This window comes from Cyanistes caeruleus, chromosome 14 (assembly GCF_971803275.1).
Source record: "Cyanistes caeruleus chromosome 14, bCyaCae1.hap1.1, whole genome shotgun sequence".
In the NCBI taxonomy this organism is placed as follows: domain Eukaryota; kingdom Metazoa; phylum Chordata; class Aves; order Passeriformes; family Paridae; genus Cyanistes; species Cyanistes caeruleus.
The window spans coordinates 10,762,856-10,775,946 of NC_141714.1; the positions used below are offsets into that span (position 1 = coordinate 10,762,856).

The 13,091-nt window shown below is 38.5% G+C and overlaps 1 protein-coding gene across 7 annotated transcripts in view; it reads right to left on the bottom strand.

Moving 5' to 3' along the window:
- The window catches only part of GRIA3 (glutamate ionotropic receptor AMPA type subunit 3), a 146,382-nt gene that overhangs the window by 57,167 nt on the left and 76,124 nt on the right, over positions 1-13,091 (bottom strand). For all 7 annotated transcript variants that reach the window (XR_015276569.1, XM_086851176.1, XM_086851175.1 and 4 more), the window contains exons 5-7: positions 7,354-7,407; positions 5,735-5,896; positions 1,663-1,830 (exon numbers count right to left, since the gene is read on the bottom strand). Coding sequence is in view for 6 of the 7 variants with exons in the window: in XM_086851176.1 (XP_086707302.1) it covers positions 1,663-1,830; positions 5,735-5,896; positions 7,354-7,407 (384 nt within the window). In the remaining variant the exon portion in view is untranslated. The remainder of the gene's footprint in view (positions 1-1,662; positions 1,831-5,734; positions 5,897-7,353; positions 7,408-13,091) is intronic.

Below are 13,091 nucleotides of genomic sequence, written 5' to 3' on the forward strand. Positions count from 1 at the left end.
TATCACTATAGTGAGGCACTGGACCTTCTGCTGGCACAGGACAGATATTTCAAGGATACCTTGGAAAAAGCATTCTTATCTGAGTTGATGCTACAGAGTGGAGAGGAAAAATTATTATTAAATCGATAGTGTTTTTTTCCTGAGCAAAGATTCAAGATCATGTCTGAATAGAAGAAGAGAAGGTGATTGACAGGATGGGTAGTGGAAGGCTATGTGGTATGATCTTGGGTAGCTGTCATTGGAGGTGTATATAAACTTTACCCACATTACTCTGAATACCTAAAAAAAGTTCAAGACAATCAGCTAGAAGTCAAACTACTGTATTTTTTTGCCAATCATGCCTTTTTATATCTTTCTAATATGTTTTTAAAATAAATTCTCCTAAATAAGGGAGTATACTACTGCAGTGTTGATTTTCTCTATTGACATGAATACCTTGTTTATGAGTACAGTACAAATTCTTTAACTATTGTGAAGACTGAATTTAGTTATTTCTCTTCAAAAGTGTGTAATGCTACACTAATGAATGTGCAGTTAAGGCATATGTTAGGAGGTAAAAAATGGCATAAAAAAAAAAAATTAAAAAAGAGTTCTCGCTCTTTTCATGTGAGACTAAACCATCTCAGTTTTAAGAGTGACATAATCTGATTATAACCATCCACAACTCATTGTAATATTCTGATATAATCCTTCCATTTTGGTAGCTGAGAAAAAGCACTAATTAAGTTAAGTATATGAAGACTGACCTAGGATTTGTTTACACCTAATAAAGACTTAATTCTGATCTTACTCCAGTTCTATGTCTGCATTAATATAATCAATGGTAAGAGGTTTGAGAGTTATTTGTGCCAGATTAAAAGAAGCAATCTTGTCTTTTGTATCTACAAAAACATTATCCAGTTTTTCCTGCTGTCACTTGCTTTAACACAAATAGCAGACTTAAAAGAGTTAAGAATCAATAAAATTAGAGACATAAGTGAGGTAGGATCCCATGCAATAACTAGTGTTAGGGATAAAAATTTGGCTATGCAGAAGGTAATCTGGCTGAGGGCAAAGTTATACCATGAATTAGAACTGGTTGGAGGCTAAACTGTTCCTAGGTTCAGGCTGGTGCTGAGATCTATGAGTACTGCTATGACAAACAACAATTTCCCCAATGTTTTAAACCAAGCTGAGTTGACTTTTTACTGGCAAATTATCAAAACTGCTCCTATGCATTTATTAGATGTTCATAAATACATCTATCCCTGCAAGAATTACAACACATGTGCCAAAGACCCAATCTAGTTCTGTTACTCAGATTTGCAGGATCAGCCTGACATTAGAAAACCCCAATACATGTTTGACTGCAAAATGGCTCATGCTCACTCTCCTGGGAAGCTGGGGTGTTACAGGGGATCTGGGATTGTAGGTGCTCTCATGAGTACAATCAGGAAGCCACTGAATCAGTGTCAAAAGGACTTTGGCCAAAGTTTTGAGAGCTAGTATGTTACATCTTGTCCTCTACTGAATATATTTTATCCATCCTTTGAAATTCATCATTAATTTTGTTTTTACTTTGTTTCCCCTGAGGAGCTTCAGCTGCTTGTGTGAGTACAGAAGCAGGACATAAGCACTACAAAATTACTGCTGTTTCTCTTTAGCTGTTATCTTTGCCCTTACCATTTTAAGTGCTCTTTCTATATCAATTCCTTGGCTCCATGGCACTGCAGGGTTAGCCAGGCAGTCTCCAGCACTGCCTCTCCTGGAGACATCAACACGCTGCCTTCGGAGGTACCGGAAAGCCTCTGCTATGACCAGGACTGCATCATGGGTCAGTGCAGACGTGTACTGCAATTGATACAAAGTAAATATGGTGACAAACTGCAGTTTTAAATTTGCCTCGGGTTATCACACCAAGTTCTCCTCTTTGTTAGAACAGAAGAATTGTGCTTGCAGACCCCTTTGCTTGCTCTCTGTCTTTCAGCTGGTGCTTTGTAACAATTCCATCTATTTCAATTAGCAAATTAAAAATATTTTCATTCTATATAGCATATATCAGCAAAAAAACAATACCAGTTCACAGTTGCATAAAATTTCAATTTAATTGGAAACTTGCTCATCTAGATGAGCTTACTATAAAAGTCTGCAATTCCATGCTGGACCATATTGATATCAAAGGGAAGCTTATATTTGAGTTTTTGCTTTAGGTTTTTTTGTTGTTGTTTTTAATAAGATTGCCAAGAGAGCTTTGACTTGAAGTTAACATAAATCATTTCTGTTTGGATCACAATCCTGATTAGGTAGCAACTGTAGCAAGGAATAAGATTACTTTTCTTAGAAAAGAGCTATACAAGCAAATAATCACAAGATACATTTTCAGCATTACATCACCTTGCTAATTCCCTATCTGCCTTCCCTTACTCCATTATAAATCTGCAGAGGATGGTAAGCTCCATGTAGCAGCAGCTGTTGAACAAAACCCCCAGAAAACTTAACTTATGCGTTCCTGTTGCTGTCAACTTAATTCACTGCTCGTCGCATGTTATCTGGTGACACCCCCCCTCAATGCTATAAATGTAGAATCACCTAGCAAATGGCATCAAAGAGGGATTTTTCTATATTTTTTTCAACATGTATCTGTTTTCTGAAAGTTCTTCCCTCCTAGAGTGGCCTGGGCTTTGTATATGACATCCCTGGGTTCCACTGGCATTACAGCCCACCTGTAATTTCAGGGTCTGTGTAAAGGAGACCCTCTCAGCATGGACCTACTGGGAGAAATTGAACATGCTCAGTCTGTAAGAGCAGATTTCAAGTCCCTTGTAAGTGATCCTCAATAACTCCACATAATTTTAAAGAAAACAAAGGAAGAAATGAAGAATGGAATGTATACCTGGCCCCTCTTTGGCTGTCTATGTTCCCATAGAGATCATGCCTCCTGAGGAAGCTCATGCTGGAATTCAGGCCACAAGATCCGCTGCCCATGTGTGAGTTACAAAGGCAGAAATCCAAGTTTCAGGTGCTTGTTCAGCTACTCTCTTTGTAGATAAGATTTATTATATTCAGAAATTAATTCTATCCTGTAGGGCAGGATAGCACAATTGGAGGCTCTGCATTTCTTAAAACTGAGTATTTTACTGCAATTTCTTCAGTTTGCTGTCAAGCCATAGGAACTCTGCACAGAACAAGGTGTGTCTGCATGTGCAGATCAAGAGAATTGCGTCTGATAAAAAAGAGTGCAAAGGCAGGGCTGCGAAGAAGGTTATAGAGCGGACATCTCACTGAGCTTTAAATGATAGCAGCTTATAAACTTACTGGGAGTGGGTGGTGGTTCCTGTTCTGAATGTACAGCACTCTTCTGATCTTGTCCACCTTTACCTCTCCCTGTGATGCTTTGCAATAATCACTCTCTCCTCTTTTAGAAAGTTAAAGGTTATACATCACAATCCACACAGTAATACAGAACTGGACAGTAGTTTTAAGGTATTTGTTCCTGTATTAAAAAAACTCCTGTAATAGCTGTCCAATCTAGCACTACATAAAACTGACACATTGATAGTTTTTTCAGCAGACTGCGTCAATTGTCAGTAACCTTAATGCAGTCCCTTCCAAGTCATGCCAAGAGAGCTATCTAATTTTCTACTTTATTTGAATTCTACTTATAAATGCATGAGCATGCAAAGAGAAAAAAGAGAGAAAGAAGGGAAAGGCTGATAAAATACAGAATAAATTAAACATCAGGACTTTAATCTCTAGGCAATTTTATTTCCTAATCAAAAATATTGTACATCAATTTTTAAGTATGCTTTTTGTCTGATTGACAAATACTGTGCACATTTCTATAATGAGATGTACATTTGTGGAAAGGTAATGTAATCTTTGTGTTTCTACCATATACTTAAGATTCTTTTTAAGGAGGGAGAATAATTTTTTCCTCAAGGTAAATTGCTTTCAAGTGGAATAATATCATCTCAGGTTAACTTTGTATATTTCAGAGCTTTTAAAATTAGTATGATACTTATCTTCACTTCTGCATCTCTGCTAGAAAGCTTTAGAAAGCAGGACTAAGTCCTAATCCAGGCAACAATACACTAATCAGGTTTTTGTGGGCCTCTGTTTGCCTTTCTCTGCTTCCTCTGAAATGCCAGCAAGGCTGTGGGATGGCATGGGATTAAGGAAATTTTCCTCCCTCACAGAAATGACATGATCCCAGGGATGGAAAAGTATCTCTCCAAATGGCACTACTAGGAAGAGCAGACCCTTGTAAGTGGCTTCTATTCTGTCTCTAGGCCAACACAGTGCTACTGCCTACCCCGGTGCCCCCCAAGAATGGAACCGGACTAGATTTTTCCTTCCTATCTAGTATTTTAATGCTTTCCTGAATTTTGTCTTACTCATATCAAGACATTATTCCAGTTTATCCAACTAATTTTGAATTCCAAATTTGTTCCATCAATTTCACAGAATTCACAGAATGACTAGGTTGGAAGAGATCTTCAAGATTATCAAGACAAACCCATGCCCTAACACCTCAACTAGATCATGGCACCAAGTGCCACATCCAGTCTTTCTTTAAACACATCCAGGGATCGTGACTCCACCACTTCCCCAGGCAGATCATTCCATTAGTTTATCACTCTTTCTGTAAATAATATCCAACCTACATTTCTCCTGTCACAGCTTGAGACTGTCCTCTCGTTCTTTCAGTTGCTGCCTGATGAAAAAGATCAAGCCCCGCCTGGCTACAACCTTCTTTCAGAGAGTTGTAGAGAGTTATAAGGTCACCTCTGAGACTCCTTTGCTCCAGGCTAAACAACCCCAGCTCCCTTTTGCATGTGTCCTTCCCAAATCAAACATGAAAAACATGAATTGTCTCATCAGGGCAGTAGTTTTTAGGTTTCATTGCCCTGAGAAACCAGTCTGTATATTACCATACCCAGATTTCATTCAACTATGGATAGCAGTGAAAAAGAACAGATCTTACCAAAAGAGGAACGTAATAGGAATATTACTAATATGCAGTAGTCCTAGAAGATTTTATGACTTCTGTGCCTGGACAGAGATTCTCTGATGCACTCCTTCACTGGACAGTGAATAGCATCTCCCTCTATGATAGAGATGCTGAGGCAGAAAAATATCTGGGTGAGATAGTAACAGGTTGCAAGTTTCCTAATAACAGGAGCATTCACTTCATTTAATTTGTGACAGTTTTGGTGAACCTGGGACTTCTATCCAAAAAAATCTTGAAAAATTTTATTGGTTTCAATTATAATAGCCAGACAGTTTAAATAAAGGACAATGGTGCAGAACAGAGGGTTAGATTATGAGGGTAACTGCCAGCAGTAACTGGGAAGTGGCAGTGGCTCCTTAGAGAATCCAGAGCTACTTCATTTTGCATGTGAAATTCTCTATTACCATTAAAATGAACTAGTAATCCACATTTTGCATCTAAAACCTAACCTAACTAGTCCCCACATCCAGCCCTAGACTAATTCAAGATCTTCATGTTAGATATTTTTATATCCACTGCACAGTGACAGGATTTGCAAGACCAAGCCTTTGCTTCTGAGGAGCTCCCACCATGGTGAGCACTTGTAACAGCCTCTGCCTCTTTCTTCTGGAAGGGCAGTGAATGTTGCAACATATTCTCATCAGGGATCTGTATCATACTCATACACATGTATCTGAGGTTAAAAACTCCCAAAGAATTATTAAAAGCATATAATGTCCATCACTGACAAGTTAAAATAAATACCTTTAATGGTGAGTTTTTAGCTTCAGGGAATTCCCTTTCATCAAGCCTCATCCAACGCTGTAGAAACTGTTGTACCATTGGGTTTTCATTATTAACAATCTGGAATCCAGTAATGTTGGCACCTCCATGCATTACTCTCTCCAGAACAATGTCTGTGAAACCCTGGGAGGACACACATAGAAAAAAAAAAATCATTGTCATCCAAAGCCACTTTACTCTGGCTCAGTTTTACCTGCTACAAGTGCAGCACAAAAGACACCACTTAATGTCCCTCTTGTTAGTGGAAAATGTTCAACCAAAGAGACAACTGCTATCACAATTAGGATTTTGATAGTGGCATAGAATAGAATTTAAAACATCTTGCTCTTTTCAATAGAAAACTTCCCTTTTGGGTTGTGGCAATGTGGTCGGTAATATTTGCCATTCAGAAAGAAAATAGCAGGGAAACTTGAAGTACTGTTTCCTCTTTTGTCCTAATCATGGTGAAAACTGGTCAAGGACCTCAAATCCCATTTATATAGCAAAGGGAACACAGAGGTTCAGGGCTGGGGAATAAAACTACTCAATCTCTTGCTAGGCAGTTCTCTATCACAGCATCACTCAGCATGTCATGTGCATGCAGAATGGGATGATTCTCTCCCACTCTGTTGTTATTTATACCTGAGGCAGTAAATTGGAGTCTTTTTGATTAGTATGACTTGATTGCAGTCATGTTGATCTGAATGTCAATGGTTACACAAACTAAAAGGCAACCCAGAATAAGAACCTCTGTATTTCTATGCACGAGCTAATCAGTGAGATCATGACTGCTTCTTAAAATGCAAAACGATGCATCTTAAAGTCATACAGTATTTATACTAAATAAGGATATTTAAAAATTTGTCTTTCCTGCTTTAATCACACCAAAACATGGATAACAGAGAATCTTTGAGTATTAGGATTGCCAACCAAAAAGTAAGAGTTTTGGAAAAACTCACATTTTTCTACTCACAATAGACATAGAACCTAAAAATGAGTATTCCTGCAAAACTAATTACAATACAAGACTTTTTATAAGGAGCTTAAGTAGATGGTGCTTCAAAAGCATCACAAACATCCTGAAAGTCAATCCTACTCTACAGAAGATGCTCTGATACAAACAGAAATGTATGGCCTCTTCCTGGTAGGTCAGCACATACACAGGCACAACCCTACACTCTGAAATACAAAAGGAAAGCTAAACAGTCTTGGTGATTTACTTCATAGAATTATTCTAATTTGCAGCTTTTTATCACTTATACAGAAATATGCTACAATTATTTTTCCTGGCGTGTTTAAATTAAAAATATGTTATATAGGAAATCACAGTCATCATTTATGAGGATAGAAATTACTGGAAAATATATAATTAAATTATTACTTTAAAATTAGTAGGGGAATTGACATTTTCTGACAAAAGAAACTGAGTAGAGATGACATACCAGTTACAGTATTTACTGAAGTAATTTCTCAAAATCCAAGTACTCATCCATGCATTTCCACTTCCTGATTAAAGTTTCCACAACCTGAACAGAATATTTTACCCTCTAAAATGTAGCTAAAATGTAAAATGTATACTTTCCGTGAAGAAAAATTCTTACCAGGTTAGCTAACATGTAGTGATAGCCTCTAGAATGTTTGCCGAGGACTACAACCTGTGTGGAGAAAAACATTACATATTATTCAGTTGTAAGATGACTCTTAACTAGTGGAAAAGAGACAGAGAATGAATATTTTGATAATCTTCCATGTTCAATCCATGGGCAGCATGAAAATTCCAGATCTGTGTCATTACAGACAAGATGCAGTCATTTGTGTTTTTCAAACACATGGGCAGAGTACAACAAAGAGTAACTCATGAGGTTGAGAAGACTCTGCTTGCAGAGATGACCTTACCTGGCAAATTCACTCTTGTGCTCACAGTGACCACCCTGCTGACCAGGTTAATTTTAGTTACCAGTTCAAGTATTTCTGTTCTGAAATGAGGTAACACTGTATCTATGCAATGTAAACTCCTGTTTACTTCATTGCTTGCTTGTGAAATGTAGGAGAGGTGCAGAAGACAGTCCAGCCACTCACTGTGTTTATTAACCTGTACCAGCACAGCAGGGCTGGGTAGGCTCCAAGCTGTCCAGGGAGTTCCCTACCTGGCCTGGCCAAGCCTTTTCATGTATGAATGTCTAAAGTTAAATCCCCGAAGTTATAAGCAGTGACCTTTATTGCCTTTTGACAGGTTTTGACAAAAAACTTGTTATTTCCAGTGCATCTAAATGGATACATCTGACCTTACAATGTTTTGTCAAAATTGCAACTAAATGTTATGTTGTGCATTCCACTAAGCAACATCTCCTGCCTCGCTGACCTCACATGGGCATCTCTCCGTACAAACAGTCATTAAGTGGAATTGCTAAGAGACAAAAGGGCAGCAGGATGAACTCAGCAGCTGGATTCTCTGATGGTAATGGGGAACAGTGGAGGCAGTACTGTCTGGCAAGCCTGAACTCTGCCATCCTGTGTGCTCCCCGCCACTCCAGGAATGCTGCACTTTTGCATAAGGAAGGAAAACACACACTTTCCATGTCTACACAGCTGGCAGCTGGCTCACCAGGAGAGCCACTTGTGCAAAATTGTGCCCTCTCCTTCAGATTATAATCTCACAAACATCCATCCAGTCCCATAGCCATCAAATGGAACACCATCCACCAGTTTATTATTTAATTTATAATTGTGGTGATTGCATGGATTCAGGACATAATCCATTCTATCCAGGCTTGCTGGGTTAAAAACAGCAAACAGTGCTGGTAATACACACAAGTATTATCGTAACATATGTCCTACAAGCAGCTCAAACAAACAGATGATGCTTTTTGATGGAGAATCATCTGAGAATCTATACATAACCATACAAATGTACTCCATGATCACAGAAAAACATTCCAAACGCTGCACTTTAAAAGACATAACCACTTATATCTTCGTTAAAAACAGACTACATTTGAGTCACTGGCTTTAGATATACTGCTGAGTCTGCTCAAGTTCTTGATTAAATTATTAAGTTCCCAATTGCCTCTTTGGGTAGTATTGTCCTTAATAGATGCCATTTCTTTTAAATTCACATTTAATTCTGTAGGAATTTGTGTACTTCCAGCAGCCTGAAAATAAATTGTTCAGGTGCTCTTGAGAACTGTATGTACACTCTGTTGGTAGAAAGCATCTGCTTTCCTACATTCACATTTGTTTTCTGTGGAAATATGCAGGCTTCCTTCAGATCATCTGGTGTGCATGCTATTCGCATACTGAACTCCCTGTATGTTTCAATTTCACCTTAAAGGCAGGTTCACCTTAGAGGCAAAATAATTATTTAAGAACAACAATTGTGATTTTAACCTTAACAACAAATAAGAAAGCTTTTACATTTCTATTCAGAAATGTGTTTATTTAAGAGAAAAATATCACTACAGATGAAGTCAGAGTATGTAAGAAAAATATACATGGAACTATTAGAGGCATCAAGAGCAATACTGCAAACAAGAAATGCAGGACTCATTAGCATAGATCAGACTAAAGATTTGTCTCATCTGTTGTCATGTCTTCAAAATGACTCTGTTTATTAAAGCTTTGAGAGGTCCAACATACTACAGTAAAGCTTTAATTCATAAAGCATCTTTCAGAAGTGACCTGACAGCATTGCTATTCATACAATCAACCATGTTGGCTCATAACTATCAAACTGGATCTTAACAATGTGTTTAAAATTCACTACACACTACATAGCTGTCCTAAATCTTAACAAGTACAACTCTCCTCCTCCCTCACTTTCCACTCTGTACCAACTGTCCAGCATGTTGAAGGGAGCTGCTGGATTAGCGAGCCCAGCAGAAACAATCACAGACATGTGTTACTCCCAGGGGAGTAAAGTGATGAATAAAGCTTTTTTATGAAGAAGGAAAACAGGAGTATAACAGGAGTATAACAAATAAATCTCATCAACTGCTGATATATTGTGAAGCTTATACAGAAAGTGGGATATTGAAGAGTGGTGGTGAACAGAAAGCCAGGATTACAGGGCAAGGATTTCACAGAGCTACATGTCATTCGTAAGTTTGACTTCTGAGACTTAATAGTGCTTTCACCTTGACTGAAAGAAAAGCTTATAAGATTTTACACTGAACATCGGAGAAGAGAAAAAAGTGGCTGGAAACCATTATGAATAATTCAGATTTCTGATCCCACATAATTCTTGCTTTGTAGATAAAAAGATCATAATGTAAGGTTTGATATAGAATCCAATACATTTTGTATTTTTAATTAACTCTTTGGATATTTCAAATTAATTAAGAAAACATCTAGAGGGAAAATAACTAAAATGTATCAGCTTTCAAAATAAAAGTGAAATCTGCTGGTCAGCACCAGGCTTACTTGAAGTACAGACCTAGATGCCAGATTGAGAAATTTAGTCAGCACTGGCAATTTTCCTTTTGCCTAGGGAAGTTATTTTTTGAATGCTAACATAAAGACAATTTGGTTTCCACTGCATCTGTCATCATTATAATAAATAGGCAACTACAGATTTTTGCCTTAGTTTTTAGATTTTTCTTAAAGTTTTGGGAGACAGCACTAAAGATATTAACTGGCTAATATTAAGTTGTTATGAGCCATTTTGGTATTTCTAGAGCAATAATGTTAATTCTCTCATGAGGACACCCATGTCTCTCCTACAGGTGAGCTCAGAATTGTACATGGCACCTCAGATGCAGTCTCACCTCTGCAGAGTAAAAAGGAAAGGTCACCTCTAGTGACTGTGCTAATCCAGTACAGCCCAGGATGCTGGTGGTCTTCTTTGCTGTGACAGCACAGCTGACTTGTGGTCAGCTTGAGTGCCAGGACCCCAAGATCCTTCCCTGCAGAGCTGCTTTCCAGCCAGGAAGCCTCTACCCGGACTGTACTGGTGCATGGGGTCATTCTTCTTCAGGCTTTGCACTTCCCTTTGTTGAACTTCATGAGGTTCCACTCTGCTCACTTCATCAGCCTGTCCAAACCTTATAGCACAACTACTTCGTGTATCACACCTCTTAATTCGGTATCATCTACGAACTTGCTGAGACTGCACTCCATCCCACAACCTTCAGATCCCTCAGAGAGAGGTTAAACAGGATTAGCCCCAGTACCCTCAGGGTACCCCAAATAACCTCCAGCTGGCCTCTGTGTTGATGATCACAACCCTCTAAGCCCAGCAGCTCAGTCATTTTTAAATCCACCTTCCTGCCTCTGTGGGCTTTAATTTTAAAAAGTCACTGAAAAATACAAGCTAAGAGGATATGCTTGCACTTTTACTGAGAAAAGGAGCTATCATAACTTTGGCAGCAATGAAAGTAAAACTACCATTAATACCCATCCAATTAATACCTGTTAGGAGCATATCTTCCCTACACTTGAACCAACTGCCATCTAGTCAGTTTAGTCTGACCAGGTTGTCAGACTAAAGGATTTATCACCCTTTATTTACAAATGAGAGAAGAAAACAAACAAAAATATAGATCACAATAGTACAGACTACCTAATCTACAGCTCAAAACCACAATATTTTATGAGTCTATTAGATCTTTCCATAAGATCATCCATACTGATGCTGACAGGCAGTATTGTCACAAAGAAGGTCTGAAAATTTTTACTGTGCTTTTCATACCTGACAAGTGGCAGAAATACTCCACTTTAACGAAAAGACAGGCAGAGATCTGACCTGCTGCAATGTGTCTTTCCATTTTGACCGTATCTGGGAACAATGAGGCACTGTTAACTGTAGAGTTCTTTTCTAGGTTTTAGTAAGACAGTAGTAAGAAAAATTGGATTTCCTGTAAGATCAGAGTTAAAAAGTATTCTGTTTTCTTTGTTGAGGTTATCTGTACATTAATTTGGGTTCCATTGTTGCAAAAAGCTCATACTTGAAAAAAGAATTTACTGTTTTTCAAGTATACATGCACATTACTGAGAACAGGAGAACTTAGCTACTTCTAGTTAGCAGTAATGTGCCTTTACACCTTGCTATAGAAATACAATTATGACACCTTTGCTTTCAAAGCAGTGAGCAGATGTCTGAAGTGATCACACAATTCCTTCTTTCCCACAGCAAACAAGCAAAACTAATAAATGGACTCGGGTATAAGAAAATTTTAACAGCATCATAGGATAGCTATCAGTGTTGATTGCACTTCATGGGAGCAGAGGGATATCAAGCATAGCAACAACTATACGGCAAGGCTAAATTGTTGTGGAGCACACTATCTTCTCACCTGGGTAGCAGGTCAGGTGTTCTCTAGCTTCTACCTCTATTGAAAGCATTTATGTTCTGAGGATGGACTTGAAGCTTATCTCAGATCTGAGCAGCTTGTACCTACATTGTATTGAATGACTGAAAAGTTGTGCCTGGTGATGCAGCAGCCTATTGAACCAGTGGTACTGGCTAATTTGTCTTCAGGAGAAAATGAAGAATGGAGAGGAACAGAATATTAGGGTGACCATCCAATTAGTTTAATAGAAACTGAAGGCACGGCCCAAAAAGTTGTCAGTACATTAGCAAGATGTTTAACCTCTCTTGAGTGCCATCTGCAAGTACTGCATCTCAGCTCAGTTCCTACACCTCAGGAAAAGGAGGAACTTATGAAGCACTTCAGAGTCCCCTTCCTGGCTTCCTACCGACCCTTCCTGCGGTGGGGAGCTGCCTACAGGATCTGCAGCCATGGCACTGCAGTTCTCTGCTTCAGTGAACTACAAACAGCAATGCAGACACCTCCTAGAGCGTTACCATGTGAGCAATGGACAGCAGTACATAATCATTCCTCACTATGTTTGCTCTGCACAGGTCACCCCTTGTCACATAAATTTTCCAGATAGGAGTAGGAAAAACAGGAGGAGAACAAAATAAAATTTCAGTTGTGGGAACAGGACTTTCCTCATCTAACCAGATATCACAGTAAAAATAAGATCCCTTGTAACCTTAGTAGCTCAATTTTACTAAAAGCTTGCAGAGCCCACTCACCTGTTTTCCAATTTTCACATATGCCTCTGAAGGAAGATCAAATTCCCTTTGAGGATTACAAACACTAGACAAGGTTCAATTTTCTCTCAGTAAATTTATAAAAAAGGGTTTTTTTGGTGTCATGATTTTGTCTCTTTCTATAACACTAACACCACCAGTGCCAATATATGAGGTTCCACAGGAACTACTATCTCATGGTGACAAAAGATACATCCCAGCTACTGGTAGTCTGTCACTGTCAAACAAGTGATGCCTGTCCTGTCTTTAATTCTGCAGAGACAAAACCATTTCCACATTCTGCAG